The sequence below is a fragment of the Macrotis lagotis genome, chromosome 1 (assembly GCF_037893015.1).
Source record: "Macrotis lagotis isolate mMagLag1 chromosome 1, bilby.v1.9.chrom.fasta, whole genome shotgun sequence".
Taxonomy (NCBI): Eukaryota; Metazoa; Chordata; class Mammalia; order Peramelemorphia; family Peramelidae; genus Macrotis; species Macrotis lagotis.
Genome location: NC_133658.1, coordinates 579,006,984 through 579,027,129, shown reverse-complemented (window position 1 = coordinate 579,027,129; position 20,146 = coordinate 579,006,984). Strand labels below are relative to the sequence as shown.

General features: G+C 35.5%; 1 protein-coding gene across 4 annotated transcripts in view; it reads left to right on the top strand.

Moving 5' to 3' along the window:
• CCDC14 (coiled-coil domain containing 14) overlaps positions 1 to 19,900 on the top strand; it is a 44,785-nt gene extending 24,885 nt beyond the window's left edge. For 2 of the 4 annotated variants that reach the window (XM_074214678.1, XM_074214677.1), the window contains exons 10-13: positions 8,282 to 8,364; positions 15,001 to 15,219; positions 15,291 to 15,423; positions 17,383 to 19,900. In XM_074214678.1, coding sequence (XP_074070779.1) covers positions 8,282 to 8,364; positions 15,001 to 15,219; positions 15,291 to 15,423; positions 17,383 to 18,364 — 1,417 coding nt within the window. In that variant the 3' untranslated portion in view covers positions 18,365 to 19,900. The remainder of the gene's footprint in view (positions 1 to 8,281; positions 8,365 to 15,000; positions 15,220 to 15,290; positions 15,424 to 17,382) is intronic. The other 2 variants (XM_074214679.1, XM_074214680.1) reach the window with 1 other exon arrangement.
• The last annotated feature ends 246 nt before the right edge of the window (positions 19,901 to 20,146 follow it).

The following is a 20,146-nucleotide window of genomic DNA, read 5'->3' as shown; positions in this document are numbered from 1 at the left end:
TTTGTTCAGCCATTCCCCAATGGATAGGTATCCCCGCAATTTCCAATTCTTTGCCTCTACAGAAAGCTGCTCCAAATATTTTTCTACATGTAGACTTTTTATCCTTTCATATTATCTTTTTGAGATAGAGAACTAGTAGTGGGTTTTCAGGTTCAAAGGGTATTCACAGCTTTATTGCCCTTTGGGCATAGTTTCAAATTACTCTCTAGATAAAGATTGGATCATTTCACAACTCCACCAACAATACTGTTTTCCCACATCGATCATTTTCCTTTTTTGTCATATTGATCAATTTGATATGCATGAAGTGGTGCCTCAAAGTTGTTTCACTTTGCATTTCTCAACAATTTTGAGCATTTTCTCAAATGATTATAGATAGCTTTAATTTCTTCATCTGAAAATTGCCTTTTCATATTCTTTGACCATTTTTAAAGTGAGGAATGACTTGTATTCTTATAAATTTGATTCTATATCCACTGATCTATCATTCTATTTCTCAGCCCATGCCAAACAATTTTTCATGATTGCTGCTTTATAATTTCAGTTGGGTTTTTTTGTTTTGTTTTGTTTTGTTTTGCAAGGCAGATGGGTGTTTAAGTGGCTTGCCCAAGGCCACACAGCTAGGCAATAAGTGTCTGAGACCGGATTTGAACCCAGGTACTCCTGACTCCAGGGCCGGTGCTATATCCACTGCGCCACCTAGCTGCCCCTGCTTTATAATTTTAGATCTGGTATGGATAGGTCACTTTCCTTTGCATTTTTTTCCATTAATTCCCTTGATATTGTTGTCCTTTTTTGTAGCTCAAAAAAGTAATTGTTTGGTTGGTCGATTGTTATGACTCTGAAAAAGTATTTTTACATTAGCTCAACCTACCCATGAAGAATCGACATTTGTCCAATTATTTAAATCTTATTTTATTTGTGTGAAAAATGTTTTATAATTGTTTTCATATAGTCGCTGAGTTCTTGGCAAGTAGAATCTGAGGTTATTTTATGTTGTTCAGTTATTTTAAAAAGGAATTTCTCTTGCTGTGCTTTGTTGATATTGTATATCAATTTTAATGCATTACATTTCAAAGTTATTTATGTGAATATAAAACTAATAGTGAACTAGCATTCATTTTAACTGCTTAATGAAAAATCATCTGTCTAGCCACAATATCAAACTGTCTATGAGTAGTCTTACCTAGTTTAACAACTAGGTTTTGTTAAAACAGTTCATCTATAAATTGGTGATCTGAAACTTAGAATGCATTTTCTCATAGAAAAGGATTTAAATGAAGTTCAGGTTTCTAAGTCAACTTAAAAAGCCCATATTAGGAGTGAAATTGTATTAATTGGACCCTTAACTCAAATGATCAAGCTTTTTGTACTAGGTAGAACTGCCATAGTGTTGCAGAAGTATTAGAGCTTTGGTGGCAACAACTTTTTCTATATTGGGGAAGGCAAATGTTAGGCCAGGCAGACGTTGTGAAAACCACTTTATCTTTCCTGCTACCTGTAAAAGCTTGACATGGCTTATATGGCCTGAGTGTAGATGAAAGCTCTTATTTCCTAAAAATGAAATAAATTTAGAAAATGTGCTAAGAAATTAAGGATGAGAAAGTATAATTCAAGGCTTAAACCTTGACTTAAACCCAGGACCTCTGACTATATAAATCAACATATTTTCAACTGTGCCTCTTAAGTTAGAAGGGACCTTGTTATTGTTATTGTTCAGTCATTTTTCAGTTGTGACCAACTCTTGGGGTTTTCTTGGCAAAGATACTGGTGTGGCTTGCCATTTCTTTCTTCAACTTTTTCAGATACAGAAACTGAGACTTGTCCAGGGTCACCCAGCACTGAAGTATCTTGAGACCAGATTAGAAATCCTCTTCCTGACTCCAGGCCCTGTTCTGTATCCATTGTGACACATAGCTGCCTAAGGAGGAACCTTAGAGGTCATCTAAATGAACCCCTTTCTTTATAACAGCTGACAAATTGAGAGCTAGAGAGTTTGTCCTATCCTCCAGGTCACATAACTAGAAATGTTTGAAACCAATTAGAATTCATTCCTTTCTTGAATACAAATTTCCCCTCTACCAAGCTACTGTCTGTGACCTCTTAACTGCACTGCTCTTTCTAGTATGAGTCATATTTGCAGAATTACTTTTAATCAATTGGTTAATCTATAACTAATATAAACTATTCAGAACATGCTAAGAGGTTATTATTATAAAACTGAATTCTTTTTTTACTTCAAATCTGCACTATTTCCTTTGCTTTTTATAAAGTAGAATGATAATACCCAATCACAGATTACAAATGGGCTTTCTAATTCTTCGAGAAGTTACCAAAAAGAGCAGTGATGAGGTGACCAAATAGGCCTGCTGACTTGTGCCCCAGTATCTGTATTCCCTGCTATATTAGGCAGGGTTTTTATTTACTTTATTTTGTTTTAAAAATAATCACCTTAACAGAGTAACAGCTTCTCAAATTTGAGAGTCCTTTTGGCTAGAAATGCTTAATTCTGTAACAAACATCAATTCTTTTACTTACACAATTAAGTTGTCAGAGACTAATTCTGGAAACATTCAAAGAGAAGTAAAATATACTTTTCAAAGTATATTTTTCAATACTTTTCAAATACATGTTCAAAGCATATAAATACTAAAAGGTTGAATTTTTAAGCATAAGGCCAACAGTTATCTCTTTAGAAAAGAAACAATAGTAAAAAGCCTGGGTCATTGTTCCCTTGTCTAAGTTCTAAATTATTTATGACATAAGAATCAGATGAAGTGGGATGCAGTTAGATCCCCTGAAGGGTGGTAGTAGTGGTTATGAGTTGATTGATCTGCATTTGAAGATAGAAGAATGATGGATCTTTGCTAATTACCAAATTATAAAAACATGAAAAGGAAATAGGATAAAGGGAAAAGAAAAAGCTAGCTATGAGGAATGATGAGGAAATAAAAAAGGTGAAGCAGGAGAGGAAAGTAATGGAAAAGGGGGAAATGAGGAAAAGAACAGGAGTGATAGAAAGAAAAAAAAGTGAAAACAGAAGAGAATACATTTATAAAAGACTTGACAGTTTTTTCATGCCTAAAATAAAAAAGTTTCATTAATAACTATGTGGCCCAGTGGGTAAAGTAATGAAATTAAGTAGACTTGAGTTCAAAACCTGCCTCACATATAGGCCATGTAGCCTTGAGGCAAGTGGACTGATTAACTTCTGTCTGCATTTTCCTTTGGTAAAATGGGAGCAGGTGGATGACTCAGTGGAGAGAGAGCCAGGCCTAGAGTCATTAACTGTTTTTCCTGAGCTCAAATCCAGCCTCAGGCAAGTCACCTAACTCTTTTTGCCTCAGTTTCCTCATCTGTAAAATGAGCTAAAATGCTTGAACAACAAAAGTGAGGTAATAATAGTACTTATCTCCCAGAGTGGTTGTGAAGATTAAATGAGATTATGAAGTTCTTTGCAAACCTCAAAAGCACTAAAAAAAACAAAAAAGTTAATTATTATTAAGAATAGTTAACAGAGGAGCAATTAGGTGGCACAATGGATAGAGCACCACTGTCCCGGGAGTCTGGAGGACCTGAGTTCAAATTCCCAACCTCAGACACTTAGTAATTATCTAGTTGTTGACCTTGGGCAAGTCACTTTAACCCTCTTTGCCTTGCAAAAACTAAAAAAACAAGTTAACTATGTTTGTATCACATACTTTAGATAAGCTTTAAAAGAGCTCCCTTTTAAATATTTCATCATCATCAGACTTCCTCAAGATACCTTCTTTGTGTGGAGGTGACTAGAAGGTCTTGAAGGCTATATTATCAGAGTACAAGCTTTGAGATGTTGTCATCAGTTAGTCAGCATTTATTAATCACCTACAATGAAAAGAGACAGTTCCTACCCTCTCAAAACTTTACAGTCTTAATGAGACAACATGCAAATAGATACAAAGGAAGTTAACTATATGGGGTCCAAGATAAATTGGAAATAGTTAAGAGGGAAGGCACTAGAATTAGGATAATTTGGAGACCATATTCTCTCAGAAGTTTTTAGTTGGGATTTAGAGGAAGCCAGAGGAGATAGGGTTATTAGTGCAGAGGATGGAAAGTGTTTCAGGCAGAAAATGCCCATAGCCAAAAAAAGAAGTGTCTCAGGAACCCAGTGTCACTGTAGTGTGGTGTAAGAAGACTGGAGAGGTAGGCAGGCTTGGGACTAGGTTCTGAAGGGCTTTGAATGATAAAGAGAACATTTTGTATTTGATCCTGGAAAAATAGAAAGTCTTTGGACTTAATTGGATGAGAGGAGTGACTTGATCAAACTTGTGCTTTATGAGAATTACTTTGGTGGTTGAAGGCAGAATGGATTAGAGTAGGAAAAGACCTGAGGCAGGCAAACTCACCTGCAGGCTATTTCTATAGTTCAGGCATGAAATAATGAGGGCTACCAATAGTGGTGGTAGTCTCAGAGTTTATTCAAGAAATGTGGCAAAGGAGAAATAAAAAGTCATTGACAGAGGCAGCTTAGTGGTGCAGTGATAGAACCCCAACCCGAGTCAGGAGGACCTGAGTTCAAATTCAGCCTCAGATACTTAATATTTGTAACTGTGTGATCTTGGGAAATTCAGTTAATCCCATTGCCTTGCAAAAAAAAGTCATTGATAATAGATTGGATTTGGGAGGTGAGAGATAATGTTGGAATCCAGGAAAATTCCTGGGTTGCAAACTTGAGAGACTGGGAGGATGATGTTGTCTTTTTTATAGTAAATGAAGGTAGGAGGGTGGGGGAGATTTAGAGGAAAAGATGATGAGTTCTGTTTTAGACCTAGCTGGTTTAAGAAATCTGCTGAATATCCCCTTCAAGATGTCTGAAAGGTATAAAAGATTGAAGGTCTGTGGAGAGATTGGGACAGGCTACATGGATTTCAAAATCATCAGCATAGAAATGGAAATTAAATCACCTGGAGCTAAATAACATCACCAGAGATGTAGTTTAGAGGGTGAAGAGAAGGCCCAGAACATAACCCTCAGGGACACCTACAATTAGAGTGTGTGACCTGGAAGAGAATCCATCTAAAGAGACATAAAAAGGAGTGGACAGATTGATAGGAGGAAAACCAAGAAAGTCATGTTCCAAAACCTGAACTGAATCTAAAGGAAGAGTGATTCACAGATGGCATAGGCTGCAGAGAGTTCAAGGATGAAGACTGAAAAAAGGCAGTTGGATATATGGAATGGATATGGATGAATAACTATTGGGAGGGCCATTTCAGTAGAATGATAAAATCTGAAGACAGATTGTAAAGTGTCATGTTGAAAGTGCTTCTTTGGTAGTTTGATTGGTATGGCACTGAATAAACCTTAAGTTTTTTCTATAAAATATGAGTCAATGTTCTCAAGGGAGGAGGAGCAATGGGAGGTTTGAGGAGAGATGAAGAATTTTAGAAGAGCCTTTGGAGAATCAGCTAGTGAGTTGATAAGTGAGATATAGTTGAACTGCCAAATGTCAGCAAAAACCCTGTGTTGGAAGTGTGTAACATAAAACTTTTAGTAGATCTAGTCAAAACAGTTCATGATTTTCTCCATCTTTGTTCTCCCTCAGTTTATCATCAGTGGGAATGAAGGCTCCAGTGTTGGGAATAATCCAAGATTGAGTCTTGGATCGGCATAATCGATGCTTTTGTAAGGGACCCAGTGATTCAGGAGAGGACAGTGTAAAGTTGAATTGATTCACCAAGAAGTCGAGATGAGAAGAGACATTGACTAGTATATAGGGAGATGAGGATTCAAGGGATTGCAAGTCAGTTATAGATGAAGAGTAGTGTTTTTTAAGGGAAAGAGAGAAAAGTGAAAAGTCAACAGATTATGGTCAAGATATGGGGATTTTAGAATTTTGTACACTTGTATATTATGGCAAGATCAATTTTGACCATCTTTGTTTGTAACTGAGATGGGTTGGAGTGGCTCATGGGGAATGAGTAGGTGGAGGAATTAAATCCAGAAAGGATTCTGATAGAGCAAACAGATAAGCTATATTATAAACCTGTAATCTGGAGCCAAGCCCAGCAAAATTTAAGAAAGGTTAATTCCCAGAGGATTCTCCATCAGATGGTTCATATATTTGGCCACAGCATCTCATTAAACAAGAATTTCTAAGACATTCAGGGTTTGTAATTTGTACAAAAGAATGGAGCTACAGATCTTTAAAATAATTAGTGAATTAGCAAATGTTAATTGCATTCTGTTTCCATAACGAGTTTGGACCTTCTTTTTGGACAGCACAATTTAACATTCATTTTTCTGTGACCCTATAATTCATTTGACAGTGGGGATGAGGAAGTGGAAATTAGCTTACCCAAACTGCAGTCATCATAGAATCACGAAATGGGAAAGAGCCTTAAATATAATTTATTTAAGAATAATGCCAGTAATGAGAAGTCTCATTTGGGCAAAAGAGAGTCTTAAAGAAGTGACAGAGATGTTGGGATATGTGGATGAATGTGTGGGTGGGTATGGGTGTGGGTGTGTGTGTTTTAATAAGCTTCAATTAGACATGGAAAAAGAAAGAAAAATACCCATAAAATGATGATAAGCATCACAACAATATATCACATTTTAAGTTATATTGCTTAAAAAGACTAAAAAAACAGTTAATATCAAACTGCAAATTCTAGTGGAGGAGAAAAAAGTTTTGAAGTATAATGGGGAATCTTAAAACTCTCCCAATGTGAAAGGAATGTTAAACAAAGCTCCATTTTATCCATGAAGATTTACCTTTATATAAAGGAAAAAGGAATGATATATTTTTTCATAACTTGGGGATTGTGTTCTGTGTGGTTCCTATTCTGCAGATATAGAGAAAAGCAAAGTATCATCTTTTCTTTTTCCCTCCATACTCTTTGATGATCTCATCAGGTTTCGTGGGTTTGTTACCATCTACGCATGATTCCCAAATCTCTGTGAAGTCCTAGTCTCTAAACTCCATGCCTCCAATCCCCCACTGCCATTTTAATATCTCAAGTGAAGGTTTCAGCATTTCAAACTCTGCATGTTCGAAACAGAACTCATTGTCTTTTCCCTGAAACCATCCTCTTATTTAGACTTCTATTGCTGTTGAGTACAATATCATCCTCTTATTACCCAGGCTCACAGTCTCATCTTCTCACCTACTTGTGAAAATTTGTCATTTCTACCTTCACAGCATCTCTTATATATGTCTCCTTATCTCCATTCAAGCCCTCATCACCTCTGGCCCAGAGTATTGCATTTGCTTCTTAATTCATCTCTCTTCTCAGTTGCCAAAGAGACCTTGCTAAAGTGTAGGTTTGACCATGGCATCTCTCCTATACTGTGAACTCTAAGGACTTTCTTCAGCATTGGTAGAGAACCTACAATGTGTCTATCCTTATTTAGCATTCAAAACTCATTCTAGCATTTCCCTTCTTATATTCCATCCCCTTGTTGCCGCTGTACTAGCCAATGTACACAGTACTTCCATCTCCTATCTCTTGCCTTTGCAGTCACTGTCCCCCATGCTTGGGATATTCTCCCTCCTTACTTACCTCTTAATTTTCCTCCCTTCAAGCATCAAGTCAAATCCTAACTCACTGCAGGAGGAGTTTCCTTTTGTTACTAGTGAATGCCTTTCTCATTGAGATTCCCTTCTATCTACTCTGTATAGATCTTAAATGTGCCTAGGTAGTCACATATTTTCTTGCCCATTAGAATGGAAGCTTCCTGAGGATAGGTAAACAGACACTTAGAATGGAACTTGAGTAACTTTTTTTGACTGACTGACTAACTTAAAAGCAAATTTGGGTGGATTTGGGTTGATGTGTAGTCTCATAGATAATCTTTTTTTTATTTTTTTATTATTTAAGACAGTGGGGTTAAGTGACTTGCCCAAGATCATACAGCTAGGCAATTATTGTCTGGATTTGAACTCAGGTACTCCTGAATCCAGGGCCAGTGCTCTATCCACTGTGCCACCTAGCTGCCCCCCTCATATATACTCTTTTTTTTGTTTGTTTTTTTCAAGGCAGTGGGGTTAAATGACTTGCCCAAGGTCACACAGCTAGGTAATTACTATTAAGTGTCTGAGACCAGATTTGAACTCAGGCACTTCTGACTCTAGGGCTGGTGCTCTATCTACTGTGCCGCCTTGCCACCCCATCATATATACTCTTAATGTTCTTAATATATGATTTTATTTCTTTTTTGATAAACTCATCAAAAATAAATATTCTGTTAAGCAGCCTAATCTTTTATTTGTGTTTTTTCTTTTTATTTCACTTAGGCGATTAAAAGCTATAAGCCAGCGACTCAGAGAACAAGAAAAATTAATGAAGTCATCCAATAGTATGGATCATAACTTTGAATGTAAGTAGTGTGACATTAAGAAATTGTGTCCAGTGATATGTGTAAGTCTTTGGATTTGTTAGAGATTTGAAAGAATGATGATTTCTTGGGAAAAAGAAACAGCAAGAAGGAGGATTACTTCTTTAGTAATTCTTCTCAGTTCCTTTAATGTTTAATTTATTAATAAACTACTAGACATTATTTGACTAAAATGAGGGGGAAATACAAGATAACAAACTCAGGTTTTATAGTCATATTCCATAAGTTATAATGGCATTTTGACCACAGTATATCCTTACTTAGCAAAAATTTATATTAAAGTTATATAATGTATAGCTTATCAATGCATCCAAGTAGAATAGTGGATAGAATGCTGTACTTGAAATTAGGAAAATCTGGGTTCAAATCCTACTTCAGACCCTTATCAACTTAACTCTGAGCAAGTTACTTAATAACTCTGTGCAGTGGTTTTCTCAGATCTGTAAAGGGGACACGTACTCCACAGCGTTGTGAAAATCAAATGGGATCAGACATGGAAAGCATTTTGTAAACTTAAAGGACACGATAAATGCTAATTGTTAGTACTATCCACATCAAGAAAAGATATAACTAGTGCTAGGAGAATGATCTTCCAGAATCATCTGTAGAATTCAGATATCTAGACTACCTTCCAAATAGATTACATGAGAGTAATCATCTAGAGCTGGAAATGTAAATTCAAGGAATGGAACAATCCCTCCTGGAAATGAGGTTAGGTTCTAATAAGGGATACAACAAGCTACAGACATTTTATGGAAAGTAAATATAAAGACAGTAAAGCAAATACAAAGTAGTTGAATACAAGACCATTTGGGAAGTAGGGGAGGCACTAGCAATTAGGGTAGAGGACATTAGGAAAGTCTTCATATAGATGGAGGAAATGCTAAAACAGTATGTTAAAGAGAAGGATTCTGTGAGGTGGAGGTCAAGAGGGAGTACATTTCCTGGCTTGAGGGACAACCAGTGAAAGATTATCAAAGCAAGAGCTACAATGCCATATGTGAAGAACAGTGAAGAGACCAATCTATAATGCAGAGTACAGGAAGAGAATAATACACAATTAAGGTAAAAAGATAAATTGGGACAGAAGATAAAATGAATGATTTTGATTATATAAAATACAAAAGACTTAGCATAAACAAAACCAATGCAGCTAAATTTAGAAGGGAAGCAGATAAACTGGGGAAAAAATTTGACAGCAAATTTCTCTTATAAATGTCTCAATTCAAAGATATATATATGTACATATATATATGTATACATATATACATATACATATGTATGTATATGTGTATATATGGAACTGATTGCATTATATAAGAATCAAAGATATGTTCCAGTTGGGAGAAAAGTAACATAAAGCAGCTCTGAAGTTCTACCTCATATCTATCAGACTTTAAAAAGTTGATTAAAAAAATGAAAATGGCAAATGCTGGAAGGGATGTGGAAAAGTAGGTTCATTATTACTCTGTTGGTTAAACTATGAACTGGTTCAGCCATTCTCAAAAGTACTTTGGAACTATGTCCCAAAAGTTGCTAGAATGTGTATATCCTTCATCCCAGCATAAATCTATACCCCAGAAAGGTCAAAGAGGGAAAGGTTCCATATATGCAAAAATATTTATAGCAGCTCTGTAAGTGAAGTGAAAACTAAAAAGTTATCCATCAATTGGGAAAAGACTGAACAAATTCTGGCATATGTTTGTAATTGGAATAGTACTGTGCTGTAAAAACTGATGAATAGGATAGTTTGGGAGAAACATGGAAATATTCATATGAACTGATACATAATAAAATAAGTGCAATCAGGAGATTAATTTATGTAATAATAAAAACATTGTTCAAAGACAATTTTGAAAGACTAGAACTTTGTCTACCATAATTCCAAAGTACTCATGATATAAAGCATACTACCCAGCTCTTGACACTTTGAAAAATGAACTGAGGGTACAGAATGAGATGTATTGTTTTGAACATGGTTGTTGAGAAAATTTGCTCATTTGCATTTTGTTAGAAAATTGTTTTTCCCCCATGAGAAGAGATGATTTTTTTTCCCATTGAAAAACTTTAATTAAAAAAGGAAAAAAGATAGATTGGGGCCAGATTGTGAAGACCTGGCCTATTTAAAAGTTAAATACAAGAGGCTCTTTTTTTTTCTTAAGAGGCAATAGGAGGGCGGCTAGGTAGCACAGTGGATAGAGCACCAGCCTTGGAGTTGGAAGTACCTGAGTTCAAATCCGACCTCAGACTTAATAATTACCTAGCCAAGTGGCCTTGGGCAAACCACTTAACCCCATTACCTTGAAAAATCTAACCAAAAAAAAGAGGCAATAGGAAGCCACTGTAGTTGATTGAGAGTCTATACTTAAGGAAAATAAGTTTGGCAGCAGTGCGAAGGATGGATTGGAGCTGGGGAGAGACTTGAAGCAAAGAAACCAATTAGGAGACTTTCATCTAGGCAAGGGACCAAACTAAGATAGTGACTATGAGTAAGAAAGAATGAATAACAGTACAAAGGAAATTTTTCAAGACTGTACAGGAAGTATGCCATTCTTTTTTTTCTTTCCTTTTTTTCTGTGTTTATTGAAAGTTTTTTTAAATAAAAATCAAGAAAATTCCTTTTTTTTGTATTTTCTCCCCCTTTTTTGGTGAGGAAAGGAAACTTTATTGGCAAACACTTTTTTCTTATTTATGATTAATAATTAAGTTTGATAATTACCTAAGTCTCACAGCAGAGGTATGGTCCCCGTCACTTCTGTAGCACCCTTCACCTTAGACCTCAAGTGGCAAATAGCCCTCAAAACCAAGAGACCTGAAAGCAATGTCCCTAAAAGTTGCTGAGATGTGATACTTTCATGTGTATAATTTGCTTTGAGAAGTTAATATGTATATGTAGTAGTTAAGTTGGTAGTGAATAAGGTGCCAATTTTGGAATCAGAATGCCCTAAGTCTAATTTTGCCTAAGACACTTAGTTTTGTGGTCTTGGACAAGTCTTAGCCTCAGTTTCCTCATCTGTTAAATGGAAAAAATAATAGCATCAATTTTACAAGGTTATCATGTGAAGATCAAATGATAAATATTAAAAAAACACTTTGCAAACTTTAAAGCACTTTAATATGATATTTGTCCTTCATTCTCAATGAAGACCTCAATATCAGGGGATGCCATGACAAGCACATGAATTGGATTTGAGTGGGGGGGTGCTGTGCTAAACTGCCAGCCTCACTTTCTCCTCCAGAACCATGTGGGTCCAGTGGTCAGATATGAGTCTGAATGACTGGGGAAGACCCTGGTTAGAAACAATTAGGATTAAGTGACTTGCCCAAGGTCACTATCTAACTATGTTTAAAACTGAACTCAAACTACTCCATTCCTCCTAACTCCAAGGCCAGTGTCTTCTAGCTGCCCTATTGGAGTTCAAATCCAGCCTCAAGACATTTACTAGCTATGTGATCTTAGAACAGAGCATTCTCTGCTTCCATAGTCTTTTGATTTTCCCCATAAATCTAATTAAGCATTGCTATTTCCATTCAGAAAATATCTTTTTTTAAAATCAATATTCCATTGGATCCCTATAAGATGGAATCCATGGACCCATATAGATAAAAGAAACACATATGATTCTATATGTGAGTCATAAATATTAAAAGTCTGAAAATTTTAGCACCTGTTTATAGTGATTCAAATTTATTCTGAATTTATATTTCTCATGATCTTATTTATTTCAATCATTTTGCAGTAGAGAAATGTATAGAAGTCATGAATAGACTATATAAGATAATACCATTAGAACTGCACAGGAGCAGTGGCATTTAAAAATCATTGTTAAAGAAAGGGGGGAGTATGTGTGTTCAGGGCTTGCTGAACCCTTTACAGGACTGTTCATCCACTTTTTAATATCCACTTAGCACTCAACTCTCACCTGGGATTCCAAGAAACTGTAGCATATGCAGCAGCCATCTTGGTCAACCTGCTAAACCAGGGGGAAGATAACTAGTGGGCCTAGACTTTGAATTAGGGAATGTCTACCTCAAACATGTAAAGACTTCCCTGGGCAAAATGAACACAGATTGTTCCAGAGTCCATGTAAGCAAGTGAAACAAGTGCTGTGGAGTGCTTAGAGTTTGATCAGATACTGAAGACACTTAAGTTCATCCACTGCATCCCAGGCCACCACCAGTCATCTTAACTTTTGCTTTGCTACTGAACTTTGATGACTTTGTGCAACCCCAGTTCACTTAAATCTAATTCATACACAATTCAAGACATCACCCTATAATGTCAGTGATCCTCTTGGAAAAAAGATGATGATGAAGAAAATAATTAAAGAGATGTATCACTGAAAAAGGAAATAGGATAATCTTGTAGTAAGGTAAAGTGATCAGATGAGCAGCAGATAGCCTACCAGTTTTCTTCCTATCCTCACAGTGCCTCAGGATTGTTGGGTGTTAACTTCACACAGATGGTTTCTAGGCTCTTTTGATCTCTACATTGTGGTGAGTGGTCACTATTATCAGTTGCTTTTGCTTAACTTTTTGGGTTTGGGGGGTTGCTCTTTTATTATTATTTTCCATTTATACAAAAGATAATTTTCAACATTCATTTTTATAAAGTTTTCTGCCTCCTACCCTTCCCTCCCCTCTCAGCCTAAGATAGTAAATAATCTGATATAAATTATACATGTACAAATGTGTTACACAATATGAAAGTCATTAGAATGAAAAAAACAAAAATCAATTTTAAAAATAAAAATAGCATGTTTTGATCTGTATTCAAATTCCATAATTCTTTCTCTGGATGTGGATGGCAAGTCTTTTAGAATTATCTTTGATTGCTGTTTTGCTGAAAAGAGTACAGTTGTCATTGCACAGTGTTGCTGTTACTGTTTACAGTGTTCTCCTGGTTCTGTTTAGTTCACTCAGCATCAGTTCAAATAAGTCTTCCCAGGTTTTTCTGAAAGCTGTTTGTTAATCCTTTCTTATAGAGTAATAATACTCTATTTTGTTCATATAACTACTTGTTTATCTATTTCTCAGTTGATGGATATCCCTCAGATTTCCAATTCTTTGTCCCCACAAGAAGGAGATGTTGTGAATATTCTTGAACATGGCAGGTCTTTTCCCCTTTTTTGTGATTTCTTTGGGATACAGACCTAGTAGTGGTAATGTTTGTCCTTCATTTTTGAAGAAGACCACAACATCAGGGAGGTGATGCCATGTGTCAAACACATGAATTAGATTTGAGTGAGAGATGTTAAGGCACCAACCTCACTTTCTCCTCCAGAGCAATCTGGGTCCATTGGCTAAATAGGAGTCAGGATGATTGGGAGATGGCCCTGGATGTGAGGCAATCAAGGGTAAGTAATTGCCCAAGATCACACAACTAGTAAAAATCAAGTGTCTGAGGCTCAATTTGAACTCCAGTCCTCCTGACTCCAAGGCCAGTGCTCTATCCACTGAGCTACCTAGCTGCTCATCCTAGTGCTGGTATTGCTGGATCAAGGGGTATGCCTCGTTTTATTGCCCTTTGGGCATAGCTCCTAATTGTTCTCCAGAAGGTTGAATCAGTTCACAACTCTTACCAGTGCTTTAGAATCTTAGTTTTCCCACATTGCCTCCAACATTTATCTGTTTAACTGTTACAAGAAAGGACTCATTGAATAGAGGGCAATATGGAAGTATATATATAGACATGACTGAAGTTAAAACTAGTCTTCAATGTATAACTTTTTTCACTAATTTTTTGCACAGAATCCTTTTTAAAAGTTAGCTTTTGGGGCGGCTAGGTGGCATAGTGGATAGAGCACTGGCCCTGGAGTCAGGAGTCCCTTGAATTCAAATTGGGCCTTGGACATTTGATAATTATCTGTGTGGCTTTGGGGAAGCCACTTAACTCCATTGCCTTGCAAAAACTAAAAAAAAAAAAGTTAGCTTTTTTTAATGGTAATGACTAGAAACTCAAATTGGGGAACATGAATATACTGAAATATTTTTTATGTAAGAAGAAAAAGAAGGTGAGAAATTCAGAGTAACATGGGAAGACTCATGAACTGATTCAGGAAAAGTAAGCAGAATCAAAATAATAATATCCACAAGCACTATAATACTATTAGACCTGGTTGGTGTTGGTTTACAGAGTTGTTGGCTTTGCTGGAGTGTGGGAGAGATATTTCCAGAACTACATTTGATACTGAAAAAAGAATTGGTGGAGAGATTCCCCCCCCCCACCAAGTTGCATTATATACTTTAAAAGGCCTAAAGTAATATAAGGACATAGAAGTTTCCCTCTAACCAAAAATATCCCCAAATTATTTTTTTTAAGTTTTATTATAATTTTGACAAGATCCACAGCAAAGGTGAATTCTAGTCCCTTTATGTGGTCAAATTCATCTTGGAATATATTGTTTTTAGGTTAAGAAAATAAAACTATCACTTGAAAAATGTATACAATATTCACTGGTAATTGACTTTTTAAATGTTTTTCATTATATACAGAGCTTGCACAGAGCATAGAGTCATTTTGATGAAAATTTTAAATTTTTACTTTCCTTTTGAATCTCTACTCATATGCATGTAATCTTTAAGCTTAAAAACAAATTTTGGTCTCTGTCTTAACAGTAATTTCTACACAGTCACTCAATATGTCCCTGCAAACCCAGCTGAAGGAGTCATTAAGAAATCAGAAGTTACTGAAGATTAAGAATGACAAGCTCTTGAAGGTGATTGAAAGCCAGAAAGATGAGTACAAGAAGTATGTCAAGTTGTTTCAAGAGAAAGATAAAAAAATATTTGAAAATAAGAAGCACTTTGAGATGGAGATTGCAAAGATTAAAATTGGTATGTATATGAACTGTCTTAAATGATCATATTTCTAATAAAACTGAAAACTAAAACTCTTTATCTTTTAGAATTAGAGGAAGCCATGGCCAATGTGAAAACTTACCAGTTCAAGCTAGAAACATCTAGGAAGGAAAATAAGATCTTGGATGTAACCTTACATCAGCGTGAAGCTGAAATCATCCGGTTAAAAGAACTTACCAGGTAATTTTCACTCCCATTCTGATACCACTATTAGCTATTGTATTTATTTATCTTGTCAAATGTTGAGTTAAAAAGGATTTCAAGCCCTGACTTGTCTGACCACCTACAACATGTCTTTCACTAACCTCAGCATATTTCTGTCTTTAAATTCAATGTATTTATTTCCTTTCCCTGGCACTGGTCAAGATCATCCAGAATTACTTTTTCTGATATCATCTACCCTCTTCTTTTTCATGTTTTGTCATCAAGAAAAGGAGGTGATAGGGCAGCTAGATGGTGCAAAGGATAGAGCATTGACCCTGGAGTCAGGAGGACCTAAGTTCAAATTAGGTCTCAGATACTTAATGATTGGCTAACTGTGTGACCTTGGGTAAGTCACTTAACCCCATTGCCTTGAAAAAAACAAGAGAATGAAAGAGGTGATATCTTCATAGCCTACTGTTGAGAAATTCTTCCTGAATCAAATTCTGGTGGCTCCTCATTCCTGAGAGATCTCCTTTTCTATAATGCTAACTAGTAATAGTTTTTAGTAGTGACAACCTTGTTTTTAATTTAAATAATATCTTCATTGGAATTATTTAGGGACTTTCTTTTTTTAAGTGTCTGAGCCTGGATTTGAACTAGGTACTCCTGACTCCAGGCCCAGTGCTTTATCCACTGTGCCACCTAGCCGCCCCCGAGACTTTCTTTTTCAATGTGTGGAGGGTTTTTGACTTAATTTGTAGAGTAAATATTGATACTTTCCACATTAGAAGTTTTACTGATTTATTTACTGATTATATTTCCTTAAATTATTTTTGATTTTTGATTGCCCTGCTCTCCTCCTGACGCTTTAAGTTTGTAAAAGAATAATTTTCTAGTGCTTGATGACTATATTAGGAAATATATACTAGGTGTTTCTTATTTTGAGTATAAAACTCCCAACCTTGTCAGTTAAAAAGTTCTTTGAAGAAAAGCTCCTCTAATTTAGTTATACTTTTCTAACTACTTGGGCTTAGAGGACAAAAAAAATTGCTGCTACTATTTCATTAATCAGAAATAAAGAAAAAGCATTTCTGAAATTATGATGTATGGAGCCCCAAGTAGAAAATTTTTCATTTTATGTAAAGTTGACTGACACAAGAGTTTTATAGAACTCTGTTTTTAAAACCAAGTTCACCTGCACTTAAGACCTAGCCATGTTGTTCTAATAATAACCACTAGAGGGTAATATATTTTATTTGTATATTGTTAATGGAAGGAAATAACTTAGTTTCTGTTTGAGGTACCATGAACAATCCATTGTTTATATGGTATCTTAGAATTGAAAGTTACATTAGAGGGCCTTCTGGTCCAACCACTAAATTATGAATTCTCTCTCATATCTGATAAGTTGTTATCTAGCCTCCCACTTCCTGTATTTTAGCCAAGTATGTAATTATAAGCCAGGACTGAACTGCAGGTATAGAAGCAAGTTCAAATCCCAATTTTATACTTTATACCTTTGTGGCCTTGGCAAATCTTCTCTGGGCTTCTATTTCTTCATCTGTAATAGGAGAAGGTTGACTTTCAGCTCTAGATAGATATGTGTCTTTATATATTCAGATATAAATATATAAATTTATGTGAATTCATATTTAAAAGAGATTATTTGGTTAATCTCTTTTTGCCTGAAAATAATATATTTGACATATTTAAATAATATATCAATATATTTAAATAACATAATCAATATATAAAATAATATATTTGTCATTAAGTCATTTAATTTACCCTACAAGGTCAAAAACATCTAGAAATGCAATATTTTCCTTTATTCTTTTAATCTTTGTAGGTGTTCCGATATCTGCGGTAAATTATTCCATGAGGTTCAGGTTAAGCCATTTGTGACATTTTGTTCAAAATAGAAGTGAACTGTTGCCAAAAGAAAAATATGCTTTGACCAGGGAAAATAACTAAAATACCAATTTCTTCCAACAGAACTTTGCAGAGCAACATGACACAACTCCTCACAGACCTCAGTATGGACAGCCTCTATAAGCCTGAGAAAATGCTTACCAGATCCCTTTTAGACATTCACGAAAAACACCTACAACATAAACAGTCTCCATCTCAATTTCCCATGAGTTACATTAAAAAGTTGGAAAGTGACCAAATTTATACTCACACAGAGTCACCATTTTTGAAAGAAGACCAAAACGAGAGAGTGCCAAATGTGCCCTATGAAAATTTCCTAAACCCTGAAGTCTCTAAACACAAACCTCCAGGTTCAGCTTTTGAATTAGACCCTGGAACTCTACCTTATCATTCAAAGGTACTTTCAGAAGTGGGAAATGAGACGGACACATTAATAGATGATGAATTCGGCCTGACTGATGAGACAATTTATCTACCATTTGCTGTAAGTACCTCAAAAAAGAAATCTACCCCTGAAAGAATAAGTCCATTGCCACAGAATAATGTTTCTAACTCTAAACTGTCTGACAACAGTGGAATTCCTAGTTCTGAAAAACAAAATGATCTTCTTAAGCCCATCTCTTTATTTGTGTCCTCAGAAGATGCAAAGGCTAATTTTGAAAAGTTCCCCAGTACTTCCTCTCTAAAGATGGAAACAGAAGTTTCTAAAAAGATAAGAGCAGTTAATTTAGAAGATGAGCAACTCCTTATGAAAATTAAGGAGGTAATTGGTAAGATTCCCACGGACTTGTTGGACAAGTCTCCAGGTCATAGTAATACCTTGACATGTCAAACTTCCAGTTCCCTGGTGAAAAATAGTAGTACTGTATGTGACTACAGCTTTTTAAATTCTGATTTAATGTCAAGAATGTCTGACTGGAGCATGTCGTCCCTCTCTTCATTCACTTCACATGATGAACAGGACTTCAGAAATGGTCTTGCAGCCCTGGATGCCAATATAACTAGGCTACAAAAAACTTTACAGACCGGCCCGCTAAAGAAATGAATCTAAAAGAAAACAAAACTGTCCATTCTTCATTTGTTTCAGAATATTTTAATACTTTATACTCTGTTTTTGGAGTGTCTTTATAATGAACATTTTATGTTTAAATTATGAATGGAATTATCAGTGGAATAAACTTAAATTTATTATAGTATTAAATTGATAATGAAATTTGTGAAATCATCTTGAAGAATTAATATATTAGGAAACAAGTAACCTAATTATCTATGAAACTTCTAAATTGTGTCCAGCATTTTTCTGTTAACTTATTAAATTGAAATATACCCTTATGATCTGAGTAAAGTTATTTTGAAGAAGCCCTGAAAAATGAGAACTGAAGAAATTCCATTGAACCTTGGAATCATTGGTGTCCATTGGCAACCATTAAGAATACATTTTCAGTCAAGATGAAGGTGGAAGCCAGTTTTCAGAGGACTAAGGAAAGTTAAGTTTGTGAGGAAATCTTAGTAGTAAGTTTGGCAGAGCATGAAAATAACGCTGTCTGCTTGGGTAATTTGGTAATGATTCTTCCATTCTTTAGATTTAAATACTAGATACATAGAATTATTTGCCCTTTTAGAATAAGTGACAGTTTGGACTACCTCTCTTAAATGTGGGTATGTTCCACCTTTGAGTGTTCCTGCATTATCCACTAGAATCACCTGAGCTTCAAAGTCAAAACCAAAAGGAGATAATGACTGGCTACCCACCATCACTAATGAAGGATAAATAAACAGGAAGCCAACTACCATACTCTGACCTAACTTAAAATGGTTGACTAGGGATCAAGTAATAAGACATGAAACTGAAATTGGGCTTCAGGTTACCAAAAGAAATCTAAGGATATCTTAAGACAGTCTGAGGGAGAAAGGATTAGTCCTTATCCTAAGGATAATAGGCAGTGGTTCTACCCCCAAAACCTCTTAAAATTGATGACTATCAAGTTGTATGAGCTCTATGTTGTACTGTTCTAATCTAGAGTTAATTATATAGTTTAAAAGAAGGCAGAATATTCGATGGGGAGCCCAGTTACCTAAAAGACAAATGAAACCAGAAAGGGTAAGGGAGAAGAGATGAATGATTGTACATGAAATTGCTGTGGAAGTTCACAAATGAGAGAACAGATGGGTGAAGGAATATTGTACAATGGAATATATGTTGTGATCAAGAGTAGGAAAGGGAAGCAGAGGCGGGTAGGAAAAGAAAAGCAAAAGGTAGTGGGCAGAAGAGAAAGATAAAGGGGACCAATCCACCTCTTCTGACACCTCTCTTTTTACATACTATATTTCCATAACCTTTCTCCATACCAGACTTATTACTGAGATGTTGTTCGGTTATTAGTTTTATATAAATAATATGTATATAAAGTTTAACGGTTTTCAAAGTTCCTTTACATTATCTCATTTGATTACATTAATGAAATCTCAACCCAAAGTCATGAATGGTGGTACTCCAGATATCATAAATATATTGAAGGATGGGCCTTTACTTAAATTATGTCACATAAGAATTTCAACAAACTATAAGATTGGGTCTGGCAAATACTGGGTGGGGGGACAGGGATATGTATTTTGTGGAATGTTAATAGCCTACTATTTTTCATAAGTTTGGCTCATCAGTACAATAGAATTTGATATTTCCTAGTTTAAGTTGGTCCTTCATAAAAAGAGCATTAAGGTCTTTTTGACTCAATCCTGCATAAATAACAGGGATGGTCAAATATGTACTCTGAACTTCCTCTGCTGCTTAGAGTTTAGCACTTTGCAGTCTATCCATCAAATGGTG